We start from the raw sequence: 19,571 nt of genomic DNA, 5'->3' as shown, positions 1-19,571 counted from the left end.
ATCCTGACTTTTGCCAGGCAACCCCAAACATGTAGGTGTCTCACATTTCTTCCTGTCCACAATTCAAAAGGAGTCTTTGGAATTGCCTTACTAGGAATTCTGTTTAATAAATATATAACAGTCTTTAATGCATATATCCACAATGATGAGGGTAACGATGAGTTACTCAACATACTCCTAACCATATCCATTAACGTACGGTTACACCTCTGCAACACCATTTTGTTGTTGTGTCCTCAGCCTTATGTATTAAGCACATATGCCTCAACTTTCCAGGAATTTAGCAAATAGACCTAGACATTGTCTGAATTCATTGTATCTACCATAATATTTACCACCTCTATCTGATCGTACTACTTTCACCTTTCTATCTAATTGCCTCTCAACTTCAGTAATGAATACCTCTAGGATATTAACAGATTGAGATTTTTCACACAATAAATAGACATATCTACAACATGAAAAGTCATCTATAAAAGTGATGAAATATCTTTCTCCACTAAAAGAAGATACGTTAAAAGGACCACATATATCAGTGTTTATTAAATCAAGGAGTCCTATGCTTCTAATGCATGTTTTCTTAATTATGGATGTGGTTTGTTTTCCCTTAATGCAATCCACACAAATGCCAAGATCAGTAAAATCCAAATCAAGTAAAACTTCATTCTTTACTAATCTTTGCATTCTTTCTTTTGATATATGGTCTAAACGTTTATGCCATAAATAAGCAAATTTCTCATCCATAGAAGCACGCTTTGTTCCTATACTCTGATGCAGGGTCAACAATGCAATAAACTATCATGATGTAATTTATACAATCCATCACAAAGCACACCAAAACCAATTAAACAATTATGTTTAAATAAACTGAAACATCTATTCCCAAATTTAAAAGAATATCCTTCTAAATGAAGTTTAGATAAAGATATTAAATCACAGGATAACTCCAATACATAAAGAGTATCAAACAAATATAAATGATGTCTAGTACTTAAAATTAAACGATAGGTTTCATCGGCTCCATCTTGTGCTTTGACCCAATTTCCCACATATACAAATCTTTCATTGTCATTTATGGTTTAGGTCATAAGGAATCCCTACATAGTATTAGAAATATAAAGGGTACATCTAGAATTTAAGCACCAAGTATTATAAGGAATTCTGATAAATATGATTCCAAACATACAAAAGCACTAGGCTTACCTTTTTTTTCAAACCATGCCTTACGTTTCAGGCAGTCCGTCATACAGCATCCAACTTTCTTACAAAAAAGACATTTTTCTTTAGTCTTATCCTTCTTATGGATTTGGGCAAAAGACTCATCAATCTTCAGTGGCCTTTTGCCCTCTCCATACTTCTTGTTGAATTTCTTCTTAACTCCAGACGAGCCCACGAGATTAACTAATGAACTCCTCGTTTCTTCAATCTTTCCTCCTTTTGTACTAACTTAGTTTTAAGCTCAGTCATAGTTCATTTATCTTTAATTGTATTATAATTAATTTGAAATTGACTAAATTGAAGAGGTCAAGAGTTAATAACGAACTGAACTAGGAAACTTTCGTTCACAAACATTCCCATGTTTCTAATTCTTACTGCTATATTTGACATTTCAGTCATATGCTCATACATGCTACGAGAACCATCATATTTCATGGTGGTTAGCCTACTCATTAATGCCCCAGTACGCGACTTGTTAGTGGCCTTAGACTAAGAAGTCTCTTTGGCTAATCTCATAAATTCCCTAGCATATTTTGTGGTAGGAAATGAGGTCTTAAATGCCACTATCATTTGTAAAAACTTCAAGCTCAATCTATTCGATCTCTCTCATTCTTTATGGAAAGACCTCTCCTCATCAGTGTTGTTCTCAGTAAGATCGGTTGGATTCTCTATCATGAGTGCAAGGTTGAGATTTTGAACACCCAAGTAATACTCGACTTGCTCACTTCACTCATTATAACTGAACTCATTAAACTTAACAATAGACGGGGCATGACGAGCAGATGTTGCAAAAACAAAAATCATGCTTACACAATAATGCTTTGAGTTTTATACCTAATACATAATTTTAGATTCAGATATTAAAAAATTATTGTTATTAAAACATAAACGTTTATTGAAAATCTCCTTTGGGAGATATAACAATATACAATAACTAAGCTTAGTTGATGCAATTTACTTAATTGGTAATCAAATGTACTTTTGTTAGACATGTTTGTTATCTTTGGATATATTAAATACACCCAATCACGTACATTAATTAACCACAATTATGTTCATAATTATAGGATTAACTAATCTAATTTTGGGAATCCTTAACTATCCTATAATTGATGAACTTCAAATTACTCATGTCAAATATATTGTGTCATCTGTTAAAAGCAACTAGTGATCATGAGTAATTGAATCTAACTTAGTTTGATATCTATGGGAGAACCATTCTAATTTGGGCACTTTGGTGACTAACAAATTATACATGATATAATATCAAACTTAAATAATAAACATAATATTATCTAAGGTCAAAATTGGGTCAATTCGACTTGTTGATCGTTAACTTTGACCGTTAACTTTGATTGTTGACCGGTTTAGTCAATGATTTGAACTCATTTGACCTGTTGACTAGAGTGGGTTGACCTGTTTTGACTAAATGGGTTGGGCTTCTTTATGGGTTATTCTTAATAGGTTTGGGTTTGAATTTTCTTAATGGGTTTGGGTTTGAATTGAACTCACTTAATAAATAGGATTGGGCTTCTTTTATTTGGATTTATATAAACTAAAACAAATAGGCTTTAAATGGGTTGGATCAACTAAAAGAATAGTTTTTATTATATAGGTCAATATTTAACCCGAACTTTTGGAAAATATTTTGGAATCCAAATTTCTAGAAATTTTATTGGAAAACATGTCTAGAAAATCACTTTTCAGCATAAGAAAAATTTGATCTTGGCCAGCTTTCTAGCCACTTAAAGATTTACAAGCCCAATCTAATTTGAGAGCCTTCTTATTTCTCAATTTCCAATCCCAATTCAATTTCTTTATACTATAAGAACCCTAATAGATAAAAAATCAACTTAATGGAAAATACATCAATTTCTAAACCTTGCTCTAATACCACATGTAAAACGTAATTACAATTTCATCAATGGCAAAGAAACAATAGTACAATCATATTTCTATGCCCTAAAATTACATAAACATAAATCCCAATATCTGAAACTTAATGAATTTTCACTATTTTTTTTGTTACCAAAGGTGTCCGGTCTAACTTACGCGCACCTCGACTAGTCCCCTGCCCTTAAAGAAGGCTTTCGAAACAGGGCAAGCCTTGTCGTCTGTGGCCAACAATATTAGAAATCGTTCTTGTGATTCGAATCTGAGACCACAAGGGGAGCAAACCCGTGGCCCCAAGCCTGTACCACTCGGCCAACCTATTGTTGGTTAATTTTCACTATTTAAAAAAAGAGTAATACATACCTGAATCCATGAGTAATCTCTCTATGGAATTGTGAAAGAAGACATTGTATCTCTCCTTTTATTCCCTTACTATAATTGTTTATTTCTTTTTTATGGATAAAGAAAACTAACGTAAGGAATTAATAGTTAGGAATAGAGAGAGAAAACCCCTTTTATATAACAGTTTTATTAACTCCCAACCTATAGTAACCTCTCCATTAAAGGTAAATGACCATCATGCCCCTTAGCCAATTTAATTATTTCAAATTAACCATGGATCTCCTTATGTGAATTAATGTATTTCTAACATCAAATTCTACAATTCCGATGTGTGATTTGGCCCATCATGTGTACACACAATGGCAATGCCACTTACCTCCTCGTCATGACAGGAAAGCCATTTATAGGAGCCCTCCTCCTCCACGTTCCATTTTCAGTTGTGAACTTTTTTTGGATTGTGATTTTTCTTACTTAGGGTTTGTTTGGTAGGGTTTCTTCAAGAAGAGCTTATGGTCAGAAGAGCTTATGTAGAAGAGCTTATGAAGACAGAGCTTTTACTGATAAGTTGTTGGTTGTTAATTACAGGAGCACTTTTTAGCCGGTTGATCGATTGGTTGCATTATTATAAAAGTACTTATTTCATGATAAACTACTGAAAATGTATATGATATATTTAATTTATTTAATAATTTATGTCATTCACTAAAATATTAAAAGTATTGGTAAGTCTTTACATACCTATGAAATTGATTTGTTGAATTTTTATTCTATAAGAAAGGTGAGTCTTTTTGATGAGATGGTGGCTATTGATTAAAAAAAAAAAAAAAAAAAAAAAAAATAGGGGTTTTATTTCAAAGGAAGGGTATATGGTGGAATTATTTAAAAAAAAAATAAAAATATGAGGATATATTTGACACAGGAAGAGTTTTAGAAAAGCCCAAAAAGAGTTTGTGGCTTCTCTCAAAATAGCCTTTTTATTTTTTATTTTTTATTTTTTTATTTTATTTTTAAATAATGGTATAAGTATTTTTGAAATATAACCAAACAATTCAAAAAAATTTCAAATGTGTTTATAAGATTAAAAAAACTCTTTTGAGCAGTAGAGAAGAATGAAGATCAACCAAACACACTCTCAATTTGTTTTATTTTTTTATTAGTGGTTTATAATTTTGATGTTTTAACCATGTTATATAAAAGTAAATAGGATAAAAAAAAATTGCGATTAATTTTAAGTTGATTTAAAAGTATATGGAGTATAATAAATATTTTATTAGTCAAAATCAGTCAAATCTAGATTCAAGTTAACGGATAGGTGAAAACGTTGTTAGATTCTAAAACTGAAGCTGGAAAAACTTTTACCGTTAGTCATATTTGTTCGGGCTTAAGCCAGAAGCCCAGTCTTCTGCTTGAGCCCACCTAAAAAACCGGCTCTCCGTTTCCATCTACTCGAGTTCTCTATACTACTACCAAATCGTCAGTCTGCGATTTCAATGTCAATACCACAGTCGACTCACTTAACACGGACTGATCTCCATTTCTAGGGGTTCTTTTTATCCCTTTACTCATTCAAATCTCCATGAAAAATGTCAACTCTTAATTTCATTTCACTTTTTTTCCTTCTCTTTCTCACTTTCCAAACGCCCCCCGTCCTCTCCTGGAAAAAAGACGAGTTCCGCAACTGCAATCAAACCCCTTTCTGCAAACGCGCCAGATCCCGCCAGCCCGCTTTCTCTTCCCTCACCGCCCATCAAGTCACCATCTCTGACGGTGATCTAACGGCCAGGCTTATCCCCAAGAATCAAACCGATGGCCAAATCAAGCCGTTGATTCTCTCGCTCTCTATCTACCAAGATGGCATCGCGCGTCTCAAGATCGATGAGGACCCAACTTTAAACCCACCCAAGAAGCGTTTAGAAGTCCCTGACGTCGTGCTCCCCGAGTTTGAGTCCAAGAAGCTCCATCTTCAGAGGCTTTCGAAGGAGTCTATTGACGGTGATGTGGGGCCCTCATCGGTGGTCTACTTATCTGATAGCTACGAGGCGGTCGTTCGCCACGATCCTTTCGAGGTCTACGTGCGGCGTAAGGGAGGTAATTCTCGCGTTCTCTCGTTGAATTCTCATGGGTTGTTTGATTTTGAGCAATTGAGAGTGAAAGATGAAGATGAGGATTGGGGCGAGAGGTTTAAAGGACACACCGATACGAGGCCATACGGACCTCAGTCTATTAGTTTCGATGTGTCGTTTTATGATTCTGATTTTGTTTATGGTATTCCGGAACATGCTACTAGCTTTGCTTTGAAACCAACTAGAGGGCCTAATGTGGAAGAATCTGAGCCTTATAGGTTGTTTAATTTGGATGTGTTTGAGTACATTCATGATTCGCCGTTCGGGCTTTATGGGTCCATTCCGTTTATGTTGTCGCATGGAAAATCGGGTCAAACTTCTGGGTTTTTTTGGTTGAATGCCGCCGAAATGCAGATTGATGTATTGGGGGAGGGTTGGAATGCGGAGAGTGGCATTTCGTTGCGTTCGAAACAAAAGACAATTGATACATTTTGGATGAGTGAGGCTGGGATTGTGGACACTTTCTTTTTTGTAGGTCCCAGTCCGAAGGATGTTGTGAGGCAATATATAAGTGTAACGGGCAAGCCGGTGATGCCACAGTTGTTTGCCACTGCATATCATCAATGTAGATGGAATTATAGGGATGAAGAGGATGTGGAACAAGTGGATTCAAACTTTGATGAACATGATATTCCATATGATGTTTTGTGGCTTGATATTGATCACACAGATGGGAAAAGGTACTTTACGTGGGATAGGGTATTGTTTCCAAATCCAGAAGAGATGCAGAGGAAGTTGGCGGCCAAGGGTAGGCATATGGTAACAATTGTAGATCCACATATCAAACGGGATGATTCATATTGGTTGCATAAGGAGGCAACCCAGAAAGGGTATTATGTTAAGGATGCAACAGAGAAGGATTATGATGGATGGTGCTGGCCTGGCTCATCTTCGTATTTGGATATGGTGAATCCGGAGATTCGGTCATGGTGGGGTGATAAGTTCTCGTATGAGAATTATGCTGGTTCGACACCGTCATTGTACATTTGGAATGACATGAATGAGCCTTCTGTCTTTAATGGCCCTGAGGTATTCATCTTCTTTGTGTAGATTGTTTTCTTACCCTAATGATGGATGGATATAAGTTCTGCCCTTGCATTGTTTGGTATGTAGACTGAAAAGTCTAGTTGTAAGTTGTTTTGAAGAGGTGATAGTTTTCTAATACTATCAGATATTTGCATTATGAAAACCAAATACCAGTTTTTTTGATAATCAATATGAAGTAAGAAATAAAATATGTTCATCAAAACTCCCAGTTTTTGCATAGTATTAATTAATTGGGACTGAAATCTCTCTTCCTGAATGATTGAAGTCTGCTGGAAGTTTTGACTGAAATCTTTATTCAAAGAGGAAGGAATGGTTTCCAGTTTTTAATAAACTAAACATGTCATGTCACTTGTGAAAGAGTCTATAGCATGTATTAAAGATAATTGACAATGGGCCATATTTAATTTTGTGGTCAACAAGTTGTTTTTTACGAAAATGTTTACAAGACGTGTCTCACATTTTTCCTTTTTCCTTTTTTTTTAATTTTTAAATGGAAGAACTTCTCCTTAATTGTTTTTAAATATAATCAATTTATTCTACGTCCTAACACGGGAAGCAGCAAGTTGTTCATATAACTATATACTAGTTCTGGGTGCCAGGGGGCTCTTCCAAGTTTAAGATGTTAATAGTTCTTATTTAGAAGTCTACTTCTACATTTACTTTATTCTGTTAAACTTATTTCCTTTATTAAAATTTCTTGTTGAAAGGGGATGCATAGTTTAATAGTGTGAATGCTATGTCATGCTGTCATTTCAATATCTGGAAGATTTTTGCATATGCCTATGATACCAATAATTAAGCAATGCATCCCTCTAAAAGAGAAGTGTGCAAAAGTTCATGCAGGTTGTCCTGCGACAACACAAAGGACATTGTTAGTTGTACTCCTAGTAGTCCAATTTCTAGAAATTCTACATATCATAGCATTATGAGAATTCGCAGGAAATTGGGTTTGGAAAGATGTGGGCCTCGATGAATCCCATTTTCCGTAAATTTCTGATTGTGGGTTGGGGTGGGGGGTTTACTTGAAAGGCACGGGTTAACTAAGCCGTGTTCCTTTAATCAGGTAACAATGCCAAGAGATGCTTTACATCTTGGGAGTGTTGAACACCGAGAATTACACAATGCTTATGGGTATTACTTCCATATGGCTACTTCTGATGGGCTTGTCAAGCGTGAACATGGAAAGGACAGGCCTTTTGTTTTGTCAAGAGCATTCTTTGCTGGAAGTCAAAGGTATGGAGCTGTTTGGACGGGAGATAACACAGCGGATTGGGATCAACTCAGGGTTTCTGTTCCAATGATTCTAACTCTTGGTCTAACTGGAATGACATTCTCTGGTATGTCATATCTACTATAAGTAAATTATTGATAAAATTCTTTTTGTCCTTTATATATGCGGACATAATTGATGTGTTTCTGCAGGTGCTGATGTCGGGGGGTTTTTTGGCAACCCTGATACTGAGTTATTAGTACGCTGGTATCAACTTGGTGCTTACTACCCTTTCTTTAGGGCGCATGCCCATCATGATACCAAAAGACGAGAGCCCTGGTTATTCGGGTAAGATATCAACTTGGTCTTTGCTTTCTTATTTAGTGATATGTGAATTCTGTATTTGTCCAACTATGAGATTCAAACCTGACACTAGAAATACAAGAGTCCTGGTTAGTTGGCCAAAAAGTAATGGTACTATGTTTCCTTTAGAGGTGAAGATATTTTCTTTTTGAAGTCACATGTGTTATTTCTTAGTTATATTGCCTGTCTGCTTTTCTGCTAATATATTGCATTCTTACATCAATTATTTAGTTTAACTATGAGATTCAAGCCTGACAAACCAAGCCACTCTTGCATCTTTGAGCTGTGAAAAAATTTGCAAGGATTATTTATATTCATCTATTTACTTTTATCATATTGTTCTTTCATTTCATTTCGTCCTATTTTTTTTAAATAGGAAGATACTTTTTTCCAATGACACTTTCTGTATTTCCTACTGATATCCTATTGTTTGCAGTTCTGTCAATATGCTTTCTTAAATCAAATTTCTGGTATCTCTGCCAAAAATGTATTTTCATACACAGATATTAGGGGATGGTAGAAATGGAATGAGTTGCTAGTCACCTTTGCTTGAGTTTTCTGTAAAGGGATTCTCTTCATAGATATTGTAAAAGAAAAAGAATGCAACTTGTTTTTAACAATTCAGATGCATCATCTGAACCTGAGAAAGCTTTTCAATGAACTCTAGAGGTGGTTAAGACTTCATTTTATTGCTTGAATCCACTTAAATGCCTTCCAAGAGAAAATCTATGTTCAGAAAACAAAGGCACGCAAATTGCTTCGGTTTTGTGCATCTATCCAATGACTTGCTTGGTTTTGGTTCAAGATGTAGGTGTTAAATGAGAATAATGTGAAAGCATGCAGGTCAGTTGGATAAGGTTTTGGGATAATTTGCATAGATTGAAATCAGTTCTTGTCAGGTATTGGTTGGGTTTTCTTAGTCTCGGATATCTACTTGTGACTGCTTTTGTATTGCGTTGTGGCTCTCCATAGGGATTTTTAAAATTTTTTAGTGGATACTTTATCCACATCCCTAACTCAATTCGCTTTCGATGTTAATACAATAGTCTAGTTTATTGTTTGGGAAAAAAAATAAAAATAAAATAAGCACACAGGTTGTATCCGGGCCAATGCTATTGGATAAGAGATGGTGTCTACAGAATTCTGTTATAATTTGTGGACTGAGATGAAATGATAAAAGCATTAATGAAGAGTTGGGGTGACTTTGGTGGAACCGCATTACTTGTCTTGTCTAATGTGGCCACAATGTGCTTCTGCAAAAAAAAAAAACTGACTTTTATTGCACTATTTGCAGTTTTTTAACTTCTATTCGTATTTAATGTTCCTGAATGGGTTACCACAAATTCGATTTGATTATAGGATGTTTTTGAGAGTGGGGTTCAGGTTTTTAAGTTTTTGAGGATGTTAAAGTTTTTTGGTGTTGTGTTGGTTTGCACTGTTATGGCAACTTAGTGCCTTCATCTTGCACTCTTTTGTTTATTATGTTGGGTCGCAATATTTAGATGCAATTGCTGTACCCTTAGAATATTAATTTGGCCTGAGCTAATTACGGGTATTTGATTATAGGTAATTTTAATGTTGTTTTTGGCATCTGCTGCATGCAAGCATAAGTTCACCATATTGTGATTTGCATCCTTAAACTGTAAATCCACTCCTTCAAGATTTGTTATCTATCGTTTCCTGAATTATGTTATGTCATTACAGAGAGAGAAATACAGAACTTATCAGAGCAGCCATACATGTCCGTTACACGTTGCTCCCATATTTCTACACTTTATTCAGAGAGGCAAACTCTACTGGTATTCCTGTTGTGCGTCCATTGTGGATGGAATTCCCATCTGATGAAACAACTTTTAAAAATGATGAAGCTTTTATGGTTGGAAATGCACTTTTGGTGCAAGGAATCTACACTGAGGTACTCCAGTGGCCAGATATTTTTATTCTTGCTTGCTCTCCTGCCATTTATTTTTTATTTCTCATTTTCTCCTCTTAAGGTGCACAAACTGAAGCACTATATTATTTCTTGAACCAGCGAGCTAAACATGCATCAGTATATTTGCCTGGGAAAGAATCTTGGTATGACATGAGAACTGGAACTGCAGTTAAAGGAGGTATTACCCATAAACTGGAGGTTTCAGAAGAGTATATTCCTGCTTTTCAACGGGCTGGAACAATTATACCAAGGAGAGACCGGTTTCGCCGAAGTTCCACTCAGATGGTTAATGATCCTTTCACCTTGGTAAGTAGTTGATGCCACTATGACCGTTATGGATTGTGCTTCAATACCCAAATCACATGAGTGTCTTAATTTTGAGCATCATATTCTTAACCTTGCATTACTTGTATCTAGTTATTACATGTGTTATTCTATTTTTTATTTTTAAAATTTGTTTGATTTTGTCTTCAAAATCTATAGAATTTTTCTTATTTTAACATAGGTCATCAATCTAGCATAAAATTTAGTTGGTTCTAATACCATTACTAAAATCGTTATTTGAAAGAGAAGATTGTAAATGGGCAGCTTTACATGTGTTTGTTTGAGGGTGATTTTGGAATAAGATTTGCAAAAGTATGTAAACATAAGTTACTGCAATGACGGTGGACAAGAATATCACACATCAACTGGAGTCAGTCCATTGAAGGATGTAATCTATTACAATACCTTCTGCTCATCTTGCCAGACATATCTGGAATTTATGATCATAGTGATGATGAGTCCAGTTTTAATTCTGAGCGAACAATATAAAACTTTGCTTGGATTTGTTCTTAAGATAGCCTAAACAGCATATGCTAAATGCTGTCTGCATTTAATTCTGAGCAAACAAGCAAGCTACTATTATGGATAAGCTATTTCAGTTCTCACAGGGTGTCCACGCCTAGGACTGTTATTACATTTTTTTTATTGTTATCTGGGGGTACCGTTATTTACCTGTTTGATAACATTATTGGGTTAGTGCAACCATTGGGTTGGCGACCAAGTAAAAGCATAATGCGCAATCAATTATAGTGAAGCTATGTTTGTTTCATGCACTCAATAAACTCTTGCATCGCTCTGTTGATGTAGGTGGTGGCCTTAAACAGTTCTCAAGCTGCTGAAGGTGAACTGTATGTTGATGATGGGAAAAGTTTTGAATTTCTTAATGGGGCCTTTATCCATCGCCGATTTAGTTTCTCCAATGGCCAACTTACATCTGTAAACGTGGTTCCTACTGCTGGCAAATCCCAGTTTTCATCAGATTGCATCATTGAGAGGATTATTCTACTTGGATACAGTGGTGGATTGAAGGGTGCTATGATTCAACCAGCAAACCAGAAGACTGAAATTGAGCATGCACCACTTCGACTTCAAGGGGGGCGTAGTCCTGCTGTTGTAACCATCCGGAAACCTGGTGTACGGATTGCAGATGATTGGACGATTAAATTTTTGTAAAAACTAGTTAGCTCTCTCAAATCCCTCCTAGCAGGAGGGAGAAAGAATTATTCTTCATTTATGGGTAGAATGTTTTGTTATGGAAGATAAAGTGTTCAAATTTCTAAATTGAGTTGATGTCGAGAAATTTAAGTACACAGCGTACTGCTAATCATCAATATTGTTCAAGCAATGATATTTGTTTGATTAACTGGAAATTTTCATCACGCCAATTATGTGCCCCCGAGTTTGATGGCATAAAGTAATTCATGCTTCAGTTTCAAAATTTCTGGTTTGCAAAAATAAAATATATGGCCATATTGCGAGGGAGGAAATATTGTTTTTTTTATTTTGCGCATGAGAATAGGTAATAAGATGTTTTCTTTTGATAACCATTAAGCATCTTAATCATTTCAGCTTAAAAGATAAGACACTGTCCAACTTTGAAGTCTAAATGAAAAGATAAGGAAATATATGATTACTTCGGCAGTAGTGTTTAGGTTGGTAGACTTTGATAAAAGCAATTGTAATAACTAATAATTTGGCAACTATATTTATTGACATTTCCTCAATTTCTTAAACATAAATAACTATATCATATGGTTCAACTTCAATTGCCTTATTCTAGTTTTATGGACCGACAACAAATTTAATCTTATTTTGAGTTAAAGAAGAGAAACCTCATCTATTTGCACACTCAAATTAAAAGTTCTTTAAATAGTTTTACTTCTTATAAATATCTTTCATTCATTTTTTTCTTTTTGAATATCACCACTTTATTTCATTTACTTGTGCTGTTTTTCCTCAATTACCATTTCTTTTTCCCAAAACACAATTTATATAGTCAAATTACGAATTGAAAAGAAATTTAAAAAAAAAAAAAAAAATCTGTACAAATATTTTATCAAAGATTAAATCAATCAAGCCATTCCACATTAAAATGGATAGTTCTAACCCAGCAATAATTTCTATTGAAAAATACAAACCAACAAAATAGGATCTTTTGTGGGATTGATGAATGTTGTGCGAGAGTTTTTGACAAGCTTGGAAGTAATGGCGGCTTGGGGAAAGTGAAGCTCGGTGCAGCGAGCTAAGCTTATGAGCAAGCTGAATGGACAGTTGTCTCACAGATTACAAATAAACCTTATTGTCTAATATCAAAGGGAAGTTTTCAAACCTTATCATCTAATCCCAGATTTGACGTGATCACGCCGATCATGGGATTAACTTCCCGATTGAGTTGTGATCCTTAAAATCACTCACTTACCGTTACAAAATTCTTGTATAACTAACCCCAGAAAACTAATTATAAAGGGTTAGCAATTCCAGAGAGAAATTATATTTATTTTTATATTCAAAGCATTAATAAGATAACAGTAAACTTAAGCTTAAATCTGAATTTGCTGAACCACTTTAAAACTACTTGTGTTCTTTATTTGTTATTCTTTGCTGATTTTTATTAATTACACAAATTCAATCCAATTTTACCAAGGTCAATCGACTTTCATTATTTATGTAAAAGTATAGCAACAATGAAGAGAAAATTAAGGATATAACTTAAATAAAATAAAATATGAAAAAGCAATTACAATCTCACAATTTGATAGTGTTAAATATATATCCTTGTAAAACTTATTTTCATATTAAAAAAATAATTTTAGTTCTCAAAAATATCTCAACCTTATCAAAGAATGTTTGAAAATGAAAATATCTTTCATTCTTTTTATGAGATCAAAAGATACAATCAATTAAAAGTAGTACACACCTATTCCTTCATAAAAATTTTAAAAATAATTAAATTGAAACTTCTTTCACTTTGGTGTAAGTAAGACAATTTCTTAAAATCTCTTTTCTAATTCCAAGATATTCACCTGTGCATTATAGAGTCTATTGAAATCAGAGATGCTGATATGATCCCAATAAAAAAAGAGAAGAAATGAGGGAATTAGATACTACTTTTTATCTCAGTTAAGTAATTCAAATTATTGGTTTTGCTTTGATTATTTTATTTCTAAAGTAAAGTTGATTGGGGTATTTTTTGACATATATTTAGCCTATATTCTGGAAATAAAAAAGTATTGAACACTCTGTTCACTCATTAATTCAATTTCATTTTTAATGTTTCACTTTTGTCAGTGGGAGTTGTAAAACAGTAAAAGAAAGAGCCAATGTTCAAGTTCCAAATCATAATTACAACCACCCATTTTGATGCAGTTTATCATAATCTATATCTTCACTTTAACTATAAAGTGTTTTATGATTGATATGGATGTGATTGTTAGTATTAATACATGGCTAATTAAGATCCGTTCCTTTTTTTTTTTTTTTTTTTTTTCTGTTTTTTAACAATAAGATGTCTAAATCATCAAAACTATAATGAAAATCCCGAATTAAGAATTTAAAGAAAATTGACCTCAAAATAAAAATAATAATAATAATAATAATAATAATAAATTGTAAGGGCGATTTGATAAGAATTTAAATACATTATTTTTTTTTTTTATTTTTTTTTTTTTTGTAAACAAAGGATATAAAAATCTTATGAGAATGCATCTAATAGAAATGATTCGAAATATTTCTAAAAACAGTTTTTAGATGCAATCCTAAAAGCTAGAATAAAACCAAAAAATGATTGTTTTCACATTTTTCTAATATTTTTAGTTCAAAAACAGTTTTTGAATGTCATATCAAAAACATTTTGGTATATTAAAAATATTGAGATACAACTCAAAAATTTAAATTGTATTTTAGTTTTGGAAAATTATTTTTGAATAATAAATCAAACAGGCTCGAGTTTCAAAACAAATTAAATAAATTCATGTTTAAAACTTTATAAATTATCATTTGATAGCAAGCCAAAGCTGACTAGAAGAAAGGTGGAGTTGATAGCTAGCCACTCCAAGAAGAAGATTAATCTGTGTTTAAAACCCATAATCATTAAACAATCTATATATATACTAATTAACCAATGAAAGATGGAGTGATTTAAAGAAAGAAGATGCATGGTCATGGTATTGGTATTGGTATTGGTAGGGTTAGGATAGGAGGCTTAAAAATATTCGATTTAGGGAGAAAGAGGGTAGCTGAGTAATGAGTATAACTTCCACCATTAAGGGCCAGAAGGAAAAGTTAATTAAAGTTGTTTAATATAAAATGTGACCTTGTGTACATCCTTAGGGTCTTATGCTTCCATTAATATATATATTGATAGCAAAGGGAGACTCTAATCCCATCTCCCATCTACCTCTACTCAATATTACATATAGTCTCGTGTCTGCTGGTTAACTTGTTTCATAGTTGAAGAAATTAGAGGGGCTGAAAATGCAGGTAAGTGTATGCTTTTAATTAACTTCATGCATGATAACATATACTAATAATTCTATTCTTTTCATGGCAATAAGAAATTTAATGCTGCCAGCATTTTGTTAGTTTAGGATTTAGTTATAGTTATAATATATGGAATATAAAATAATACATGATATTAGACCAACTATTCATATTAGAGTAATTGTGTAACCGCATGTAAAAGTTCCCATGCATATTTGTGAGATATAGATAAATGTTGACGTATGGCATTATTAATCTATCAACCAACATGAAATTGCTCAGAAAGCAAACGTCCCTTGTGAATTAAATGTTGTAGACATAATGTGTTATTTACATATTTATTTCTTATTTTTCTCATCACAAATTATCGCTCTGTGCTGAAGTTGAACGACCATATTCCCGTCAAAAGCCTCAACAACCCAGTTGACGAGTCCAAATATTTTGATGACGATGGTCGTCCCAAACGCACAGGTAAATTAATTAAACTTGTCAATCAAAATTAGAGTACTTCAACTATTTAATTTACATTATAATTCTTAATATATTTCATATCTACCTGCAGGCACAATTTGGACAACAAGTGCACACATAATAGCAGCAGTGATCGGTTCTGGAGTGCTTTCTTTGGCATGGGCAATAGCTCAGCTCGGATGGATCGCCGGTCCATCTGTGATGCTCATGTTCGCCTTGGTTAATTATTATACTGCATCTCTACTCGCTGATTGCTACAGGTTCGGTGATCCTATCAATGGCAAGAGAAATTACACTTACATGGGTGCCGTCCGATCTAATCTTGGTATAAATTACCACCTTTCCATATTTTAATTAAACCATTGTATATTTTCAGCACAGTATCTCATTTTCTAAACATGTATCTCAGGTGGGCTTAAGGTCAAGATATGTGGGTTGTTTCAGTATGTGAACCTTTTTGGCATTAGCATTGGGTATGCTATTGCAACGTCTATTAGCATGACGTGAGTTCGACTGAATCATGAACATATAAATGATATGATATGTTTTAAGATAAGATTTATTTATTATGTTTAATTTTATGCACAGGGCTATACACAAATCAAATTGTTTTCACAAGAGTGGAAGAAAAAAACCATGCCACACTTCAAGCAACCCATACATGATAATGTTTGGAATCATAGAGATTGTGTTGTCTCAGATTCCAGGCCTTGATCAGTTATGGTGGCTCTCAATTGTTGCCGCAATTATGTCTTTTACTTACTCAACAATTGGACTCGGCCTTGCTGTAGCCAAAATTGCAGGTACATGTGTAAATTTATTTGAATGATTGATTCTTCCAATGCCAATTTTACTTATATTTCTCCTATATTTATACAGCCACTGGAACTCTCAAGGGTAGTCTAACAGGAATCCCAGTTGGAAGTATAACTCAAACCGAAAAGATATGGAGGAGTCTTCAAGCTATTGGTGACATAGCTTTTTCCTACTCTTATTCATTCATCCTAATTGAAGTTCAGGTGAAGACCTCTTCTTCAACCCATGAAATAAAAAACGGAGAATATCATGAACTACCCTTAAGGTTATTAAATTTATCATTCGGATGACAATTTTAATATTTTTATTAGATAGGCCTTCAAAGTTTGAAAACTATATCATGGATACCCCTTTGCTCTAAGTCTGTTATGTTGCCGTTTGTGGTATATATAAGTGAAATGATAACTTTGGATTTAGAGCAAAAGGGAATCTGCTATACATTTTTCAAAGTTAGAGGGTTTATTTAATAAAAATGCAAAAATTGTCATCCGAACCATAAAGTTGTTTATGATATTCTCCCAATTAAATAAAATAACACACACACATATTAACCTTCTAAATTGCACTGATAAATGGCTTGCTAATTGGTTGACAGGACACAATCAAATCCCCACCACCATCAGAAGCAACAACAATGAAAAAAGCCAATTTAATAAGCACTTTAGTAACCACATCATTCTATATGCTTTGTGGATGCATGGGCTATGCAGCTGTTGGAGATTTAGCTCCTGGCAATCTCCTCACAGGATTTTCCTTCTATAACCCATTTTGGCTACTTGATATTGCCAACATTGCCGTTGTCATCCATCTCCTAGGAGCTTATCAAGTCTATTGCCAACCCGTTTTCGCCTTTATAGAAAAACTAGCATCAACAAAATTCTCGGAAAACAAATTCATAACCAAAGAGATAAAAATTAACATCCCAGGTTTCAGGCATTACAATCTACCTTTATTTCGAATAGTGTGGCGATCATTTTTTGTAGTTACAACTATTGTAATTGCAATGTTGGTGCCGTTGTTCAACGATGTGTTAGGAATTCTTGGAGCATTGATTTTTTGGCCTCTAACTGTTTATTTTCCGATTGAGATGTACATTGCACAGAAGAAGATAGAAAAGTGGAGTACCAAGTGGATATTCAGCCGACTGTTGAGTGTGTTTTGCCTAATGATTTCTATTGTGGCTGGAGTTGGCTCTATTGTAGGTGTAACACTTGATCTTAAAGCTTTCAGGCCATTCAAGATTAGCTACTAAATCAGTGCCATGTTATTAAATTTAGGAGTTTACTTGTATTGAAGGTGTTTTTTTTTTTTTTTTTTTCTTTAAATATTTTCTTTTTCACCCTTTTGGCATAATCTGGCAATAAACAGCAAATTATTACAAAGTTTAAATAAAGAGATGAGTAATTCAAAAAAGAGCATGCTTCACTGGAGAAGACAATACCCTTAACTACAATTACATTTTGAAAGCAGCAGTTTAGAGAGAATTCTGTTTTATAAGGATTCGTTGTGCTGATGTTAGAAAATATAAGGTGCAAGTTAGCCTTGCTATTGTACACGTCAACCAGTAGTTAGACTCAGACTATGCTTGTGATCTACTAATATATAAACTACAATGTACTCTTGTTAATGAAAAATCATTTCAGTTAATTAACAAAACTTTCTCTAGAATTCTTAAATTCTTTATGGTATCAGAGCTCTAGAAAAATTTCCCTCAAATTCTCAGGAACCAAACACTGAATTTCTCCAATCACACAAAAACACCATTCACGCAGACAAATGAGCATGTAAATTTCACAGATCAGATGACTAATACTGTTCGTGTACCCTCCTTTTCTCCTTTATCGTCTTCTACTCTTCCACCAATTACAATCAAATTGCTCCAGAAGAATTACTCATTTTGGCGCGCACAAGTTCTATCTGCAGTTAGAGCCTTGGATCTCGAACATTTTCTCACTGGTTTAAGGCCTTCACCTCCTGAATTCATTCTACTCAATTCTGGTAACGATTCTAAATCTCCTTTGACTTGATTTAATTCTGCTTTTGCTGATTGGAATTGAATGGATCAGTTGCTTTTGAATCGGTTGATATCTATCTCTGAATCTATGCTGCTACATATCATCAAATGCCAAAGTGCTAAACAGATTTGGCTCACACTTGAGAAATTGATTCTTACTCAAGCTAGGCCTCAGGTTATGTACATTAGGCATCTTTTGCAAACTACGACCAAAGGTTCTTCGAGTATTCAGGAGTATATTCAGAAAATGAAAGAGGTCACTAACATGTAAACAGCTTCTGGTACAGATCTTAGTGATTCTGAGCTTATTTTGTATATTCTTAATGGATTAGGTTCTGAATTTGATGTAGTCATGGTCAACCTAATTTCTTTGATTTCAAGAGGAGGAACTATTTCACTAGATGAAGCTCAATTTGAGCTTCAAGCTTATGAGAATAGGCTAGCTAAACAGTGTTGAAAATCAGAGGAGGAAAAAAAAAATATAAAAGCACACTATATTTTACGTGGTTCAGCATAACTTACCTACATCCACGGATGAGAAGGTTTTCACTATAATAATATGAAAAAGATACAAGTGTTTTATCACACCATCAACCTTCATTCTGAGTGATCGTTGGATTCTCTAATTCTTCAGCCGAACATCTTGTTCATATAGTATTTAATACCCCTTGGTATTTACCTAATACGTAGAGCCCTTTACCCTATGATACCCTTACATTAGAACCCCTTGTATCCTCATATTCTTTCTTTCTTTTACTTCACTTTCTCATAACCTTGAACTGGTTTTAATTTAAATCATTCTTGTATTTTAACTTAAATAAAATCCTAAACCAATTCTTCTTTCCTAATACATCTCACAATAGAAAAAGGAAAGCAATTATTCTCAATTACAAATTCCTAACCTAGAAATTTGACTAAAACTTAAATTCCTTTTACTTCTTATTTGCCTTTTCTTCTTGATTGTCTTTTCTTCCTCAATTACCAAAAAATTTTCACATTCCAACAAACAGAACACATTATATACGGTGGATGTTAACGATATTAATAGTACAACAATTTATGTTGCTAATTCAACATCCACTCCTCAGTTCCATACTTATCCTTGGAATCAAATGCATAATTCATGTCAGATTAATGGCTCTTAAGGTCAAGGAAGGGGTAGGTCTGGTGGTAAAGGCTGTTGAAGTATGAACCTTTTTTTGGGTGAAATCAAATGTGGTAATGGTCAAAGAATCAAAGGGCTGTAGAAATGGAATGGAAGAAGCAGACCACTTAGTTGCCATGGCGACAAAAAGATAGCCGCGACATGCGTTGTCTTGAAGAACGATCACCGCAGCG

At 34.0% G+C, this 19,571-nt stretch overlaps 2 protein-coding genes across 2 annotated transcripts; both read left to right on the top strand.

Moving 5' to 3' along the window:
* Nucleotides 1–4,904: 4,904 nt before the first annotated feature.
* Nucleotides 4,905–11,823, top strand: LOC116127079 (probable glucan 1,3-alpha-glucosidase). Its single transcript, XM_031412750.1, has 6 exons — nucleotides 4,905–6,605; nucleotides 7,687–7,960; nucleotides 8,046–8,181; nucleotides 9,901–10,111; nucleotides 10,229–10,435; nucleotides 11,261–11,823. The coding sequence occupies exons 1-6, from the start codon at nucleotides 5,037–5,039 to the stop codon at nucleotides 11,624–11,626; spliced, it is 2,763 nt and encodes a 920-aa protein (XP_031268610.1). The 5' UTR covers nucleotides 4,905–5,036; the 3' UTR covers nucleotides 11,627–11,823.
* A 2,982-nt stretch (nucleotides 11,824–14,805) lies between these two features.
* LOC116127084 (amino acid permease 4-like) lies at nucleotides 14,806–17,619 on the top strand. The gene is made up of 7 exons (XM_031412755.1): nucleotides 14,806–14,932; nucleotides 15,316–15,403; nucleotides 15,495–15,728; nucleotides 15,813–15,906; nucleotides 15,992–16,206; nucleotides 16,283–16,422; nucleotides 16,815–17,619. The coding sequence occupies exons 1-7, from the start codon at nucleotides 14,927–14,929 to the stop codon at nucleotides 17,469–17,471; spliced, it is 1,434 nt and encodes a 477-aa protein (XP_031268615.1). The 5' UTR covers nucleotides 14,806–14,926; the 3' UTR covers nucleotides 17,472–17,619.
* The last annotated feature ends 1,952 nt before the right edge of the window (nucleotides 17,620–19,571 follow it).

The sequence above is a fragment of the Pistacia vera genome, unplaced genomic scaffold (genome assembly GCF_008641045.1).
Source record: "Pistacia vera cultivar Batoury unplaced genomic scaffold, PisVer_v2 Contig189, whole genome shotgun sequence".
Lineage (NCBI taxonomy): Eukaryota > Viridiplantae > Streptophyta > Magnoliopsida > Sapindales > Anacardiaceae > Pistacia > Pistacia vera.
The sequence above is the reverse complement of the archived record's forward strand: the minus strand, read 5'-3'. Positions and strand labels throughout refer to the sequence as shown.

Excerpts from the sequence above, each read along its gene's own strand:
- LOC116127079 (XM_031412750.1), top strand. The coding sequence starts at position 5,037 with ATGTCAACTCTTAATTTCATTTCACTTTTTTTCCTTCTCTTTCTCACT. Across the intron at positions 7,961-8,045 it reads AACTGGAATGACATTCTCTG|GTGCTGATGTCGGGGGGTTT; the intron begins GTATGTCATATC and ends GTGTTTCTGCAG. Across the intron at positions 8,182-9,900 it reads CGAGAGCCCTGGTTATTCGG|AGAGAGAAATACAGAACTTA; the intron begins GTAAGATATCAA and ends ATGTCATTACAG.
- LOC116127084 (XM_031412755.1), top strand. Across the intron at positions 15,404-15,494 it reads TGGTCGTCCCAAACGCACAG|GCACAATTTGGACAACAAGT; the intron begins GTAAATTAATTA and ends ATCTACCTGCAG. Across the intron at positions 16,423-16,814 it reads TCATCCTAATTGAAGTTCAG|GACACAATCAAATCCCCACC; the intron begins GTGAAGACCTCT and ends ATTGGTTGACAG.